The 15,898-nt window shown below is 31.0% G+C and overlaps 2 protein-coding genes across 2 annotated transcripts; both read left to right on the forward strand.

Moving 5' to 3' along the window:
- The first annotated feature begins 728 nt into the window (after positions 1-728).
- Positions 729-3,180, forward strand: LOC113856367. Its single transcript, XM_027488159.1, has 3 exons — positions 729-1,315; positions 2,680-2,797; positions 2,888-3,180. Exons 1-3 carry the CDS (start codon positions 729-731, stop codon positions 3,101-3,103), a joined length of 921 nt encoding a protein of 306 aa, XP_027343960.1. The 3' UTR covers positions 3,104-3,180.
- Positions 3,181-11,706: 8,526 nt separating this feature from the next.
- Positions 11,707-15,898, forward strand: LOC113854500 (BES1/BZR1 homolog protein 4-like). Its single transcript, XM_027485510.1, has 3 exons — positions 11,707-12,325; positions 14,710-15,464; positions 15,548-15,898. Exons 1-3 carry the CDS (start codon positions 12,110-12,112, stop codon positions 15,549-15,551), a joined length of 975 nt encoding a protein of 324 aa, XP_027341311.1. The 5' UTR covers positions 11,707-12,109; the 3' UTR covers positions 15,552-15,898.

The raw sequence follows: 15,898 nt of genomic DNA on the forward strand, positions 1-15,898 counted from the left end.
GCTTAGTGCTATTGTGTAAAGCTTCTCATTACATTCACGTGTAAAATTGGTTTTTTTTAAATCAAGAAGTTATGTGTTGAAACTCCATATGCAAAATTATCCTAATCAGCGATAGTCACTAACTATAAACAAAGATTAATCACCTTGTGATCTTTGACTTTAAAAAAAATTGAATTAACTTAATTTATTTGTATGTAAAGTGTTGATCAGGACCGTTCATAAGTTGAAAATATATTTCAAACCCATCACTAAGATACATCAAGTTTGATTTATAAAATCTAAACTCATTAAAATCGAAATCAAATCAATCTAAGTTAATGAAATAAGAAGTTTTGAACACCCTTATTATTGACTATTTGAACTGACTTCTTAATTTGTACTTCTTTTTCTTTTATGCACAACTATGATAAAAAAGCTTAAAATTAAATATCCCAAAAATAAATATTCATTTAATTGAAACAACATTTAAATAAATTAAAAATAATAATTATACCAACTATTTACAGTATTTTCAAGCATGCAAGCCATCCTAAGTCCTAACCCATTACAAGTTAGCCCATGTCATGTTGGGCCAAACTAAAAACACATCTATGTAAATAATAAATATATCGTTAAAATTAAAAAACAAAGAAAGAAAAAAGAACATTGTAGCTTCTTACTTAGTTCCATCTAAAACCCATAACCAGTGTTCCAAAAACCCTTTTCCCCGTTCCACTGCAGTGATCACCATGGATATCCTCAAAACCCTCTTCTCTCGCCGCTTCCCCTCACTCCGTCTCAACCTCCAAACCACCCCTCACAGATCCGCCACTGCCTTTCCCCAACCCCCACTCGGCCCAATCCCCCAAACCAGGCCCTATAAAAAACCCCTCCACGTTCTCTTCTCCCAAGCCGTGGGCCTCTCGGAAAAGCCCGCAACCCCCGATGACGAGGACGACAACGCAGAAGCAAAAAGTGATGCCGTTCTGAAGAAGAACCTAATTGAGTTGGAGAAAGAGATAAAGAGCTTTAAAGAGAAAACGAAAGTGGTTCCGAAGAAAAGCTTGTTCGCTCTGTTTACGAAGCAACCACCTGACACTGTTGCCACGCACAAGGTGAAGGAAGTGAAGCCCAGGGAACCAGTGGTTATTAAGGATCTTTCGGATGATGCTGTGATGTTCATTCAGTACTTGTACGAGAAAGGGTATTTTAGGGATGCTAATTTCGTCCAGGGGAAGCGAAGTTTTGACCTTACTTGGTTCGATAACCTTTTCGCCAGAGGCTATGTCAAGTTCGCCGCTCAGAAATTTGCCAGAGATAATCAAGAAATTGCCAAGTAAATTCGTCATGCTCATGATTATGATTATGACCGCTTTTTATTTTTGCACTTTCAAGTCTTGTTAAATGGTTGGCTTGGTTGGTAAACATGTTTAGTTTTGTGAGAATGTGGACTAATCATGTTTATTAATACAATAAGGATTTAGAAAATGTTTTATGTTTTTACTTTTAATTAAAAAATGACCCCTTGTTTTATTTTGATTACTGTTTTAAAATATTTACATAGGAAAATATGCAAATATTTGAAAATAGAAACTCTTGTAATTAAAAGAAAAAACAGAAATTATTTTTAGAAACCAAACAATCCCTTAAATATTTCAAGTTTATCCAATCAAGTAGAAGAGAATGCGAAGCTATTGTCTTTTATTTTGGAAGTTAGATTTTGGAGGAGAAGGGAGAGGAAGGCAATTTATTTTTTTAAATTTAAAGATTGATATAATATTTATAAAAGTAAATACAAGATTGGCATATTAAGTTTATACCTATATATGAAACTAGAGAATATTAATTAGGAATAAAAAATTTGTTCTCTCTTTTCCCTCTGCTAAAATACGCAACTCCCAAACACCCTGAGAAGTGAGAGAGAGAGCATGATTTATGGTGTGAGATACATATCTTAAAGCATGAATTATGTACATATCAGAGTCAGCATCATTTTTATCACAATATTATAAGGTAAGGTGGGTAAACTAGAAGATGCTGTGTAGGTTGGAGATAGATGCATCTGGAGTCTGGACTAATATTTTGGAAAAAAGAGAAAACAAAATTGATTTTACACTTTGATGGTTCGTTAGCAAATATGCGTTTGGAGCAGTGTATGCTAACATGATTTAGTGTATTCGTGAAGTGATTTTTGTTATGCTTGAATATTGGTGATAAAAATCACATTTCCAATTTGTAAATACCAAAAGGAGTATGGTTCTTCCAAACACAAGAAAATGTTATTGACATTGTCATGGTGAAAGGATGACTAACATCTTATTTGAGGATTATGATTTCCTTTCCCTATTTGTTAGAGTGATATGATGGATTGTAGAAAAGAATCAATAGAATTGATAAGTGTCCATTATACTGTCATCCATTCCTAGGAAGTTTTTTCAGTCTTCCTGACTCCTTACCTTTATATAAAGAGGAAGTTACTAAACAAAGAAATGTAACCTCAAGGGAGTATGTACTACAAGAATACCAAAAATTTACTCCCATTCTTGAGGAAATCATGAAATTTCTATTTTTATGTGTCTGACATTGCCTTGCAAACTTGCATTGCAAGCGACCCAATTTGCATTTCAAAATTAGATTGGCAGCATGGTACATTTTGATTTCCCCCAACTTAGTGTTTCTAACATGAAATTGTATTGACAGATGGCTGTCAGGAAGTGCCTTGAAGCAAGTGGTGATGTTTGGTTGCCCCTCCATCGACAGAAGTAGTGTTATTCCTGCCAAAAGACTGCGAAAATTTTTTGAGGTTCCAGAAAACACTGTAAGGCATAGCATGCATGAAGAGTACTTTCACTGTGTTGTTTTCTGGCTTATATATACCTATGTTATTTATAATTTCTGTTTACACCAGGTTTGCAGTGAATGCTCACTGCGACAATCGTGCAAGTTTGCAAATCAAAATGTTTGGAAATGTAACACCAATAATTTGGATTTGGAAGTAGTTATGAAGGTTATTACTGCATATGCTATAGAGTTTGTGCATCCCCAGCTGGTAGTGCCTGATGAAGTAAACAAGTCAGTGAGTCAATTGCTGGAGGAGGTTGTGAAACTTAGTCAAACCACCTGAAATTGCTTATGGTAGAACCAACAATTTGTTTTAACATTTTCTCTCAAATATCTGTGACATTGCTGAGATACTCATCACATGAGGTGGAATTCGCGAGAGCGTTATCACTTATTAGGCGTTGCAGACCAATTTTTGAGATTACTTTTCTTGCTGCACAAGCTTATTAGTTTTCAAATGATACTCGGGTGAAAAAAGTGAACTCAACTACATTATCTACCTCCGGAATTTAAAATTTCTGATATGAGTGGCAGGTCATATTTCTTTGGATAGAGTAAGTGCCTGTGGTTGTAGGGAATGTACGCAGGTCATATATATAGGCGGCATGGTGTCTTAGCAAGAATGGTTTGATTTGGGGGGAAAGGGTGAAATTGTTTTAGTAAAATTTTAGTCGAAAAATATTCATTGGATTTAGGGGCTATTTGGAAGAGTTTACTTTAACTTGTGAAAATGACTTCTGATATTCTTAGAATTTTTTTTTAACTTATTCTAATTTCTCAGTTAAGTTTAAGAATTAACTCTTATTTGATGAGAATTTATTAGATTAGTGCGTTTAGAAAATTATTTACTTGAATACTAACTTTGATTCTATTCATAAGAAATAATTATCAGTATTTTCTTATTCAAATTAAAAGAAATATTTTTTATAAATACATCAATTACTATTTTTTATATTATTGTGAGATTTACGATAATAAAATACTCATTTATTACTCATACAAGTAAATACAATCATTTCTTTAATATACATGTAAATAACTTAACTATTTAGTATTACTATATTTATTTTTTTATATAATTATTTTTTATTAATGTTTATTAACTAATTAGTTTCTTATAAGATTAAAAGCAATATATTCACTCAATGCTCCTAGGGGTATCCCTTAGGCTGGAATGACTAGTGAATTCATTGATTTTGGCCCAACCCAACTTACAAATGGGTTGTCTCGGCTTCCAGCCCAGACACTCACCAAAACTTTCAAATTGTCCTCTGAATTTGAGGTCTCTCAGCCATTTGTATTTTTGGTCAGTTCTCAGCCTTGTTTTGTCTCCGATATTTAATTTTCTTTTTTGATTTTGTTTCCTTAGGTATGCTCTCAAACACCACCCACATTCCATGTCTACTCTGCTTCGACATACAAAGCCCAATGAAATTCATGAAATGGTCTACGAACGAGGAGAGAGGTACATGAAATCAAATAAGATCATACACAAAATCTTTTTCCCCTTAAAAAGCAAAACAAATGTTGTTTTACAAAAACACCCTTCTTCGTAAAATTTCATACAATGGGGTATAATATAAGAAAGCAATTATTTTGTATCTTGAATATACTACAAAGTATAAATTAGGAAGGGGGAAATAGGAGCAAGCAGCTGCAAACATGAAGGTTGTAAGTTGGATAAAAGAAAAAGAAAATAGAGTGAGCAAAAGGAGGACAAGAAAATCAGAAAGATATTGTGATGACGTGAGGAAAGCGTATGGTAGCATTTGGCAGAAATTGGTGTTTGTCTAGTTATTGATGTCGGGAGGGAAAAGCAAAATATGAAAACACGCATTCAATACATTTTCACAATACAACCGTTGTTTTCTACGCTGACCGGTCTTCTCTTTTGCACGTGCTTTGATTCTTTTCAACTTTTTGTTCCTCCAAAATACCACCGTCCTCGCTACACGTCACACTCTACCCTTTCTATTTCATTTAGAAATTTTTAACAATTTGTTATAAATTGTTTTGTATTTTTGTACTGTCATGTTTCCTTTTTATTATTTTCATCTATTTAATCAATTTTTACTTTAATTTAACAAGCTTTTTAAAAATTTAAATATACTTCACAACCTATTTTATGCTTTTAAATTTATTATTTATCTTTATTTTAATTTTACAGATAACATTTAAAACTTTTAAAATTAATTAACTCAATTCATTTAAGTTTGTTTAAAATATTAAAAATATATACACAAATTTAATGCTGATGTTACAACTAATAGTTTTAAAATAAATATAAATTTATATATTCTTTAATATGAAATCAAACCTATTATAAATCGTTTGATTACCAATTAATTGAGCTAAAAATTAATCACAGAAAATTAAAAATGTTTACCCGATTCCAATCTAGCAGGTTAATTTGTTAGGTAAAAAATACTTTTTTTTTAAAACAAAACAGCATATCATAAAAAATATCATTATCACTTACTAAAACTATTTTTAAAAAATTAAAATACACACGCCTAAATCTAACTTATAAATTAACTCACCATGAGTTGTCTCAACCTAACTTACCTGTAACTCACGGTAAGATAGTTAGCTCGATCTTCGTGACACATTTTAACAACTATGATAGTATTATAAAAATTAAATGAGGCGTAAAAAGCTTTTATATATATTAAAGTTTGTTATTATCGATAGAAACTGACACTTATACACATAGTTGCTCTTTAATAAGTGTCAGTTACTTTATGAGTTGCTTCTACGATTCAAGGGTTTAGGTTTTAGATGTTTCTATATTCGTTCCATTAACTGTTTTAAATAGAGTCGTAAAAGGTGGTCCTTTTAGCCGAGGATGTAGATGTTGTTTTGGTGTGTAGTCATTTATACGAGGAGGTCTAGATGTGATTTTGACATTAGTAGAGTTACCACACAACAAACTTCTTTATTAATCACTCTTAGCAAACATATAGTTTTGCATCATCCTAATTGTTTTTTATATTGCTATGTTAAGACTGACAGTTTTATTTAATTAAAGCATTTAACTCATCAGATTATTCTTTTGAGGTCAATACATCACTGACCTTTAATGTCCTTTTGTTTTCTCTCCTGTTTTTGGTCTCTCCTTTTGTTGTGCATGCGTGCGTAAATTTATTAGTTTCATTGAGAATGTATAGAATAAAAACATTGCTCATAGGAGGTGGCATGGTCATAGGTTATAAGGCTTTAGGTGATCAATTTTGGTGGGAGCAATTTAAAGGGTAAATCAAGTTCCAATAATTGATGACGTCATTAATCACTATATCTTTTCATTGCTTGATCCATTATTCTCGTATTTTTCGTTTGCCTTTTGATGTGCTTTCTTGCATGCATAACTTATTAGTCTACAATTCAATGGAAACAGAACAAAAACATTACTTGGATTGTTGTCACATTTTGCATTTATCGGAAGTGGCATGATCATAGATTAAAGACTTATAAATGTTTCTCCATTCATTCTGATAACGATTTTAAGTAGAGTCATATAAATGATAGTTAATTTAAGCCAAAAATCTATATCATATTTTGGTGTGTAGTCTGTCATAATAAAACCTTAGATCCGATTTTAGTGTAAATAATTTAAAGAGTAAATCAAGTTTCAACAATCAAGGACGTATACCACTTATCATCATATCTATACATTGCATGATTCATTCTCAATCTAGAACTGTCTAATAGGTTCCATACTAAGGCTAAGAACACTCAACCAATCTCTTCTATTAAACATCTCAAGATAATAAAAAAAGCTACCTCAACGTTGTACTGAATCGCTCTCATGCAACATATAACTGCTCTAGTTTCTTTATATTCTAATTTCTAACTATTCCTTCTACTTGTTCCGTTTACATCGACCATTTTTCTGTTGAATATGTGCTTGAGAAAATGGATGCAAAACAGCATGATAATTAGATATAAATTTGATTTAGAGAGTCTAGATAAGAAAAGAGGCGCAAGAAAACCAGTCTAGGATGGACTTCAGTGTCATGCAACCAACTAATGAAGAAATTCAAGTAATTTTCCCTTGCCCGGAAGCTCCTGATAATATGGGCATAAGTTTTTTATTTTTCTTAAAAAAACATTTTTAAAAATAAATATGAAAAGAAGAGTGTATTAAGAAATAAATAGATTTTTTTCTATGTTTTAGTCCTTTCTATTGTTGTTCATTATTTCTTTTGAAGATCATATAGTTTCTTTAACTAATTATAAATTATCACTAGTTAATTTCGACTAAGGTAAGATTTATAAATCAAATAAAATAAGCTCGATTAAAAATAAGAATCATGTCAAAATTAAAAAATTAAATTAACCCACAAAATTTACTATAATCCTAACTATAACTATACCTTTTCATGATCTAAAGAATGAACTAGATGAAATTTAATTTTAAAAATTGTTATTAACAAGTGATATTTTTTTCTGTTGACCAAGCAAAGCTACAAAATCGATCTCCAACTAAAATAATTTTCAGAAAAGAAAAATCTTGAACTAAAATAATAATTAAAACTTTCTCTAAAGTGATGATTCCAAAATTTAAATATTTAATATTGTGAGTAAAATTTATATTGAGTAACCAAATGATTTGTCAACACTTAAATTAGAGCATGTGATCAAATTTATTTTTTATTTTAATAAAATTCAATTATGTGATGAAGTGTCACTTGTCTCAACTTAATAGTTATCTCCAACTTTGATTAATTAACTTATTTAGTTATTATTAGTTCCCTATCATGAATAATAAAACCCAAAACAATCAATTTTGTCTATGATATTTTTATCCCATGCTCACTTACCAAAATTACATAGTCTAATTAGATCTTACAACCTAACCCATAGTTTATCTGTCTTGGTCTGCTTAAATTGAAGCAATCGAGTTGGAACGAAAGAACTAAAGAAAGAAAATGACTTATAAATAGAAAGCACGAAAATAAAAAGTGACAGAGCCGCACACGTTCGACGGATGCTGAAGCAGAAAAGAGGGAGTGTGTGGGACCCACCAGAGTCATGCAAAGCCTTGTGAGTTGTGATCACGTGAAAGTGGAAGCAACACTTGAGGTGTATAAAAAATAATTGAATTAATTAAACATTTAAAAACTATAAACTGTAAAAGTATTCTTTAAAAAATGTTCACTTTAATTTGGTTTTAAGTAATTTAAAATAAAAATTATTTATTATCTTAAAATTATTATTTTTTAAAGAAAACATTATATTTGTTCACTCACAATTCATGATTATTTTAATTAAAAAGGAAAATTTATTTAAATTAATGTAAATTAAATTATAATACATTTTTATGATTATAATTGAAATGCCAACATCTCTCACTAACATCATCGCTCCAATGCATCACTTTCCAACACGTGCACCGAACTCCCCATCACACGTACCCTAAAATACGCTGTTACTTTGCCTCCCTCTCGGCACGGTTACGGGAAACAAAAGTCTGCAATCTTACAGTAACACACAATGTAAATATATATACTATCATAATAAATGTAACATTAAAATAAAGAATCAATTTTACTTTTATTTTTGCAAAATTAATATTTTCTATCTTTACAATTTTTATTTATTTATTTAATAATATCAATTTTTATAATTTTTAATTACATAAAATATTTCTATTTTACATTCTTACAACGAAACAAAAATATGCAATCTTTTAATAATACACTACGAATAAAAATAAATTAGACTATATTAGGTCTAAATTTAAATAGATCTGATCTATTATATAAAATTAGAGCTAAATCTAAATTTATGATTTGTCATAGACTAAATCTTTAAGCTTAGTTTGACTTTTTAAAACTTTGACATAATTTAATAATCAACAATCTAATATATCAAAAGATCTACTATTAGTAAAATAAAAATTATATGATAAATAATTATATTTAAATATTATGTTTAACTAAAAATATACATAAATAGTTTCATAGATATTATATTTCAATATAATTATATCCAGTAACTTTACAAAATTTTATATCTTAAATAATTTAAAAGATAACAAAAGATTATATATATATATATATATATATATATATATATATATATTTAAAACTCTTCATCTCTTCACCATTGCTATTGTACAAAATAATGAATATCAAATAGTAAATTTTAATGAAACATCTTTTAATATATAACAACGATAATGAAGACGAAAGAAAAAAAAGTGACACAACGGTAATTTTTGTCTTTAGTTTATACAATCATAATTTTAAATAATTATATTAGTTAAAAAATTAAAAATATTTAAATTTAAAAGACTATAATGAAAATTAAGAAACAATAATTTTTAATAATCAATTTAGATATTTTAAAAATTAAAACAAAATTTTAATTAATATATATATATTTTTATGATAAATTTTAATTTTGATACTCTAATAATTTAATTATTATTATAATATAAATATTAAACTATATTATATATTACATATTATATATATATATATTTTATAGATAATTATATTTATATTAAATTATTATAAATAAATATAAATTATAAAATAATATAATTATTTAATTGATCAGTTTAACTAGTCTAAAAAATTATTTTTAAAACTTAAGACTAAATTTTTCATAAATGAGTCAAGTTGAAACAGGCCCAAATAGATCATGCTATAGGTCTTTGATGGACGGCTTGATCAATTACCATTTTTATATATAAGATAAATAAATATAGAATAAATTATATTTATATAATTCTTTTAAGTTTATTTGTTAATATAATAATTTTATTTATTCATATTTAAATAATTATATAAATTAAAAAAGTTAATTTTATGAAAAAAATATTAAATAAAATTTTAGTAAACCGTCTCGGGCGGTTGCAGGAATAAAAGCATGCCACCTTCTTGCTTTAGTATCCTTTTTCTCGCCTCGCTCTCGGTCGGTAGCAAATAATGTAAATAAGTATACGATGATAAATGAAAATTAAAATAAACACAAATAATAATCTTATTTTATATAATTATATAAATTAAAAGAAGTGGAATTCATATGAAATATAAATATGAGATGACATTTTATTCTCTGCATTCTTCGTCTCGCGGTAGCACACAGTGCAAATAAATAGAGGACATTAAAATAGAATATTTTATGGTATTACAATTTTCAATGTATCTGTAACTCGCTTACTGTATAAATGTTATCTAGGTAATTAAAGTTCCAAAATTACCCCTGAAGTCTTTTTCTTCTTGTCGCGTTGTTACCCGAATTGGCGAATTATGGGTGCGTGGATCTATCCTTATCAGCGAGGGTCATGGACTTTCAACATCAGGTTTAGCTGTTTAGGTCAAATAAGCGTGCTTTGTAATAATGCAACATTTTGGCTTTTTATCCTTAGTGTCAACTCTCAACCACATAACATGCTAACTAGTTATACCTCACACATTCTTCTTTTATATAGCTCTTTTCCAATAATGATATTTTTTTAAAATCTTGTTCAAATTTTCTTAAGAACTTAATTAAAATAATAATATTTATTATATTATATTATAAATTATAATAAAATTACATTCATAATTTTTATTTTAATATTTTAACTAATATTTTTAAAATATGTATTAACTCTCTTCATATATTCAATCATCTTAATATATGTATGATAATTTTCACTAATGATCTATGGGTATATATTATTTCAACAACTTTTATCCTCACTGTCTTGGATGCATTATTAAAAAATCTCAGTTGAAGATAAATTAATATTTTTATTTGTGGAATGCATATTAATGTACAATATAAATTATAATTTTTAAGTTTTTTCAATTAAAATTTTTTTATATATAATACAGTTTTTTTTTACTAACATTAATACATAAATTTTTAATATTTTTAGTTATCATTAATAATAGCTTATAATATTTTATGATGTAAAAAACTACAAGAAAAATATAAATATTTCATGTAAAAAAATATATAAACAAAATTTTGAATTGAAAATAAAAAATTGGAAAAAGTTACCATCTAACAACTTTTTAATGAAAGCATTTTAATATTATACAAAAATAGTTTTTTAAATAAATTATTTAAATATTTACATTGCTAATTTTAAAATTGAGTTTGTGTGGATTAATTAAATGTCAATAAATATATGAGTTTTAAAATTAATAATCTTAATTTCAAACTACAAAGATATCATTTATGTAATATCCAAATTAAAAAAACTATGACGAAAAAGATATTATCTAAGACTTTAAAAATAAGCATACTTTATATTTTAACACTTTTTATTATAGTTATAAATACTAGCATGTTATCAATATATATTTAATAAAATTCTGTTAGCCAATTACAACACAAACTATAAATAGACATTAATTTTAGATTCCTTAAACTTAAAAATATCTCATAATTTATGACTTAAAATAAAAAAAAATATGTTTTACAATAAAAATACTTTCAAAAGTTATATAATTAAGAATGTTAAGTTTGACCTCTTAGTTGGTTAATAAATGAACTGAACAAACTTAAAAGTAGTATTTCCATATGTAATAAAATAATATTTATATTTAATTTTAAAAGGATATATTTTGTTTGAAAATTTTTAATTTAATTTCATTAATTACAATCCTGGTCCTGACATTTTATGATTCTTTCACGGGCAATATAAGCTTTAACCTAGTCCTCCTCTCTTCACTACACTGCCATATGGGGCAGAGTTTGGCTCAGTCAACCTTAACACGTAGTCCAGTCACGCACGTACGAATCCCGCTCTACATTATCATTATTAATTAACCTCTCTTTCTCTCTCTAAATCCAATGGCACATCCGTGAATATCCATCAAAATCGTGACCAATTTCTCTTCCCTCAAAGTATTTAGTCCATCTTCTCTGTCACTCTCTCTCCCTCTCTTCCTCAAGCTTTTAATTTCACACTGCACCTTCCTTCACCCAAACCTCTCCCTGTTTTCCGGCGACTTCTCCGGTCACCATGCTTCTCCGACCTTCCGACGACGACCTCACCTCTTCACGCGCTTAGATCTGCTCAGATCACCGCAAACCCTGAACCCAATCAAACCTGCTCCAAAACTCCGTCGTCTCGTCCCTTTCTAAGAACCGATCCTCACCCCTCTCCAATCCAAAGTTGCTTTCCTGCGATTCGCAGCTCTACATCAACGAAAAACGAAACGTTTTGAAGCACGAACTTGACAATTCGCTCTGGTTCGATCTCGGAACTCCACTTAATCGCGTTATTTGATATTTGTGTGTTTTTTCTTTGTTCTCGGAATTTCAATTTTTCCGGGCGAGAAGGATGACGTCGGGGACGAGACAACCAACCTGGAAGGAGAGGGAGAACAACAAGAGGAGAGAGAGAAGAAGAAGAGCCATAGCCGCGAAGATCTTCGCGGGTCTGAGAATGTACGGCAACTACAAGCTTCCCAAGCACTGCGACAACAACGAAGTTCTCAAGGCTCTCTGCAACGAAGCCGGTTGGGCCGTTGAGCCGGACGGCACAACCTATCGCAAGGTATAGCAACTAACTACAGACACTTTTTGTCTGTTGCTGAAAATGTGCAATTTTTGCTTCATTTTTCTTATTAGATTAAATTAATTTGAGATTTTATTTTGTTTTTACTATTTTTAGCATAAATTTTTTTAATGTCAATTATGGTAGCATTGATTACAGTGGCATGGCACATGCTACTGATGCAAAAAGAACGTGGAAGGGGCAGAGAGAGTTGTGCTACAGAAAGTGTGACCCTTATTTGATGCTATTATTGCTGTGTGTGTTATGATTTTGGTTTGTGGTGGTGACGAGTTACGTGTGTGTTTGGGGTTAGATTCTCTCTTTTTTGCGTTCGCCGGTGTATGTTAGATCTGGTCGGGGCTTTGCTTTGGAGCGTGAAAAGATTCTCTGTATCTCCGTGGTGGTGTTTTGATGAGTCATAATAATAAGCCGTGAGAAAACCTCAGGGGGCATAGATCTCGAGGGGGAAAGAGAGAACGAAAATGCACGTTATGGTTTTGAGGGGTTAAGGAACTGCCAAAAGTTTCTTACCTGGACCTTGGGAAATCGAGAAATTACAAGGGGTAATTTTGGGAGTTCAGGTGTCCGCTTGGTATATTTAGTTGGTTGCTGTGCTTGTGTTGTAACATGGCAGATCTTTTTACAGACATTGCATGGTAGTCTGATTTGGAGAGTAGCACTTTTTTCCTCAGTTCCCGTGATATTTCTTCTTTTTTTAGGGGTTGCGGTTACGTTTATTTATTTATTTTTAAGGAGCGGTACCTTTATGTTGATGGCGCCCCACAATTTAAAGAGAGCTTGTTTTTGACTCACCAGACTTGTTTATGGCTTTATCCTCAATTGAACTTCTTTGGGCTGGGTTTCTCTTTTGTTTTTTTTCTGTTTCTTTTTATTTTTTGGAAAAAAAAAAAGAAAAAGAAAAAGGGGGTGAGGTGTTGTGTACGTGTGTGTAAAGGGGCACATTATTCTATCTTTGCTAAAACTGACAGGCTTTGGTTTGGTGAAACAAAAATTAATGAGAATGCCAAGCTATCCAATTACATAAAATACAAGCAAACAGCTTCTTCAATACTTAGAGGTAACTTGTTAAGTCAGTTAAAGTTTTAAATTCTTTTATGTTTTATTTTTATGATGCTGCCAGCAGAATTAATATATTGTTGGATGTATACTCTTTTTAAACAATCTAATACATACTACCTTTTAAATGGGTTATATTAGAACTCCTCAATGTTGAACTTTTGGTTGCTGGTGTTCAACTCTTCATCAATAATGGAATGGTTGTAACTGAACTCAATGAAGTAAGAAAGACAAAATCTGGACTGTTGTATTGGGCAGTTATTTAAGCAATTAGTGTGAATGTTTTCCCTCTAACAGCTATAGGAATATCATATAGCTGGTGTGATATCTGTTTCGACCAACTGATTTGTTGGTTGGTTGTTGTATTAGTTGCTGCATGTTTAATAAAATTCACTAATTCATTGAAACCTCATGCCTATATATAGATATTGTCTCTTAGTTTTCTAATTAGCACAAATTGTTGGTTTTGTTAGTGTCCTATACAGAAACCATCTAAGTTTGTCCCTGTTTCCTTGTTTCCATGCATTGATTGTTCTCTATCTAAAGAAAAGATGTTAGTCACTATCCATGTTCAGATAGGTTATTCTCTCCATTATTTATTTATGTTATTTTTTCACCTTTAATGGTGGAATTTAAGTAATGGTACCATTTCCACTGAAAAAAAACTATTGTTATGATTTAAAAATTGAAACTTTACACATTGTGAGCTCTTTTGTTGGATAGCTTGTTTTATTCATTCTTTGTGGGTTTCATGCCATGTGTTTATTAGCATTACTTGTGAACTGGAAAGGGATTAATTGTGTGTTAGTCTATCCATTAATTGTGTGTTAAAAAAGAAAGGATGTATGTAGCATTTCATTATGCACAAAAAAAGGCAGGGGCCAGGGGAGAAAGCATTTTGGGTACTTTATGCTAAGAATTTTAAGACAAGCTAAAATTCTTCGGAGCATTCAGGCACATGAGATCTCTGATAGTTACTTGGAAAACAACAGATTGAATTGCCTGACAAGGAAGTAATTTTCTACTAATTACTGTCTATACACTATATATTCACTATATAGATCTACAAATATCATGTTGCTAGAAGGCCCAATAATAGGCAGTTGCTTTTCAAATTAGTCCAGTGTAATACATTCATGTATGAAAGTGAGATTTTAAAGGTGTAATAGATGCCTTGTTGAATGGAAACTGGCTACATTTTTGTTTATTTGGCCTTTTAATTGATTTTACAAATAACAGTAATTTGGAGTCCTATATTTTTATAGATGTTATCTCTGAATCATTAACAAAATGATTTTTATATGAAGGGATGCAAGCCTGTTGAACGCATGGACGTGGTAGGTGGTTCTGCAGCAGCAAGCCCATGTTCATCTTATCATCCAAGTCCCTGTGCTTCCTACAACCCAAGTCCTGGCTCTTCTTCCTTCCCTAGCCCTCGCTCATCCTCCTATGCTGCAAATCCCAATGCTGATGGCAATTCCCTCATTCCTTGGCTCAAAAACCTTTCATCTGGATCTTCCTCAGCGTCATCTTCTAAGCTTCCTCAATTATACATTCATACTGGCTCCATCAGCGCTCCTGTCACTCCTCCACTTAGCTCTCCATCTGCCAGAACACCCCGAATGAAAGCTGACTGGGAGGATCAGTCCACTCGACCTGTATGGGGTGGGCAGCAGTACCCCTTCATGCCCTCTTCAACTCCTCCAAGCCCTGGCCACCAGGTTGTTGATCCAGATTGGTTTGCTAAGATCAGTATTCCTCAGGGTACACCAACTTCTCCAACCTTCAGCCTTGTCTCTCCTAACCCATTTGGCTTCAAGGACGAGATCTTTGTCGGCGGTGGTTCCCGCATGTGGACACCAGGGCAAAGCGGGACATGTTCTCCAGCTGTAGCTGCAGGCTCTGATCACACTGCTGACATTCCAATGGCTGATGCAGTTTCAGATGAATTTGCCTTTGGAAGCAGTGCAGCAGGCTTAGTGAAGCCCTGGGAAGGAGAGAGGATCCATGAAGATAGTGGATCAGATGATCTTGAGCTCACTCTTGGCAGCTCAAAGACCAGGTACTGAGGATATTTGGTATATATATATATATATATATATATATGATTCGTTGGAATTTTAACCGAAATTTGTTCTTTTGCAGGTAAGGTGCTGAATCAACAAATAGTCAGTGGTCCCCTCAATTTGAACTTTGACTCTGTTCTCTTATGTAGAAACTTTAGAGGAGGGAATTAAGATGAGGAGCAAGTAGTTGCTCGTCCATTTTATTTTATTCTTTTATTTTCTCTTAGGTCTTATTTGTTTGTAAGTTATATATACAACTTTAGTTAGGAGTGGGGTGGTTTTGCAACCCTTTCATATATGGTCAGGGTCTTGTTAAACCTTTAATACTATATGGGAAAGATCAATATACCTGTATGGATTAGCTTGGTTTGATACTGAAAGGAAAAATTACTTTTAAGATTCAACTTTATCTGATGACCAAGGAGTTTAT

This window comes from Abrus precatorius, unplaced genomic scaffold (genome assembly GCF_003935025.1).
Source record: "Abrus precatorius isolate BTA unplaced genomic scaffold, Abrus_2018 Scaffold11, whole genome shotgun sequence".
In the NCBI taxonomy this organism is placed as follows: domain Eukaryota; kingdom Viridiplantae; phylum Streptophyta; class Magnoliopsida; order Fabales; family Fabaceae; genus Abrus; species Abrus precatorius.

Bases quoted from the DNA above. Each gene is read 5' to 3' on its own strand.
- LOC113856367 (XM_027488159.1), top strand. From the start codon at position 729: ATGGATATCCTCAAAACCCTCTTCTCTCGCCGCTTCCCCTCACTCCGT. The intron at 1,316-2,679 runs GTAAATTCGTCA...TTGTATTGACAG, and splicing joins GATAATCAAGAAATTGCCAA to ATGGCTGTCAGGAAGTGCCT. The intron at 2,798-2,887 runs GTAAGGCATAGC...TGTTTACACCAG, and splicing joins TTGAGGTTCCAGAAAACACT to GTTTGCAGTGAATGCTCACT.
- LOC113854500 (XM_027485510.1), top strand. From the start codon at position 12,110: ATGACGTCGGGGACGAGACAACCAACCTGGAAGGAGAGGGAGAACAAC. The intron at 12,326-14,709 runs GTATAGCAACTA...TTTTATATGAAG, and splicing joins ACGGCACAACCTATCGCAAG to GGATGCAAGCCTGTTGAACG.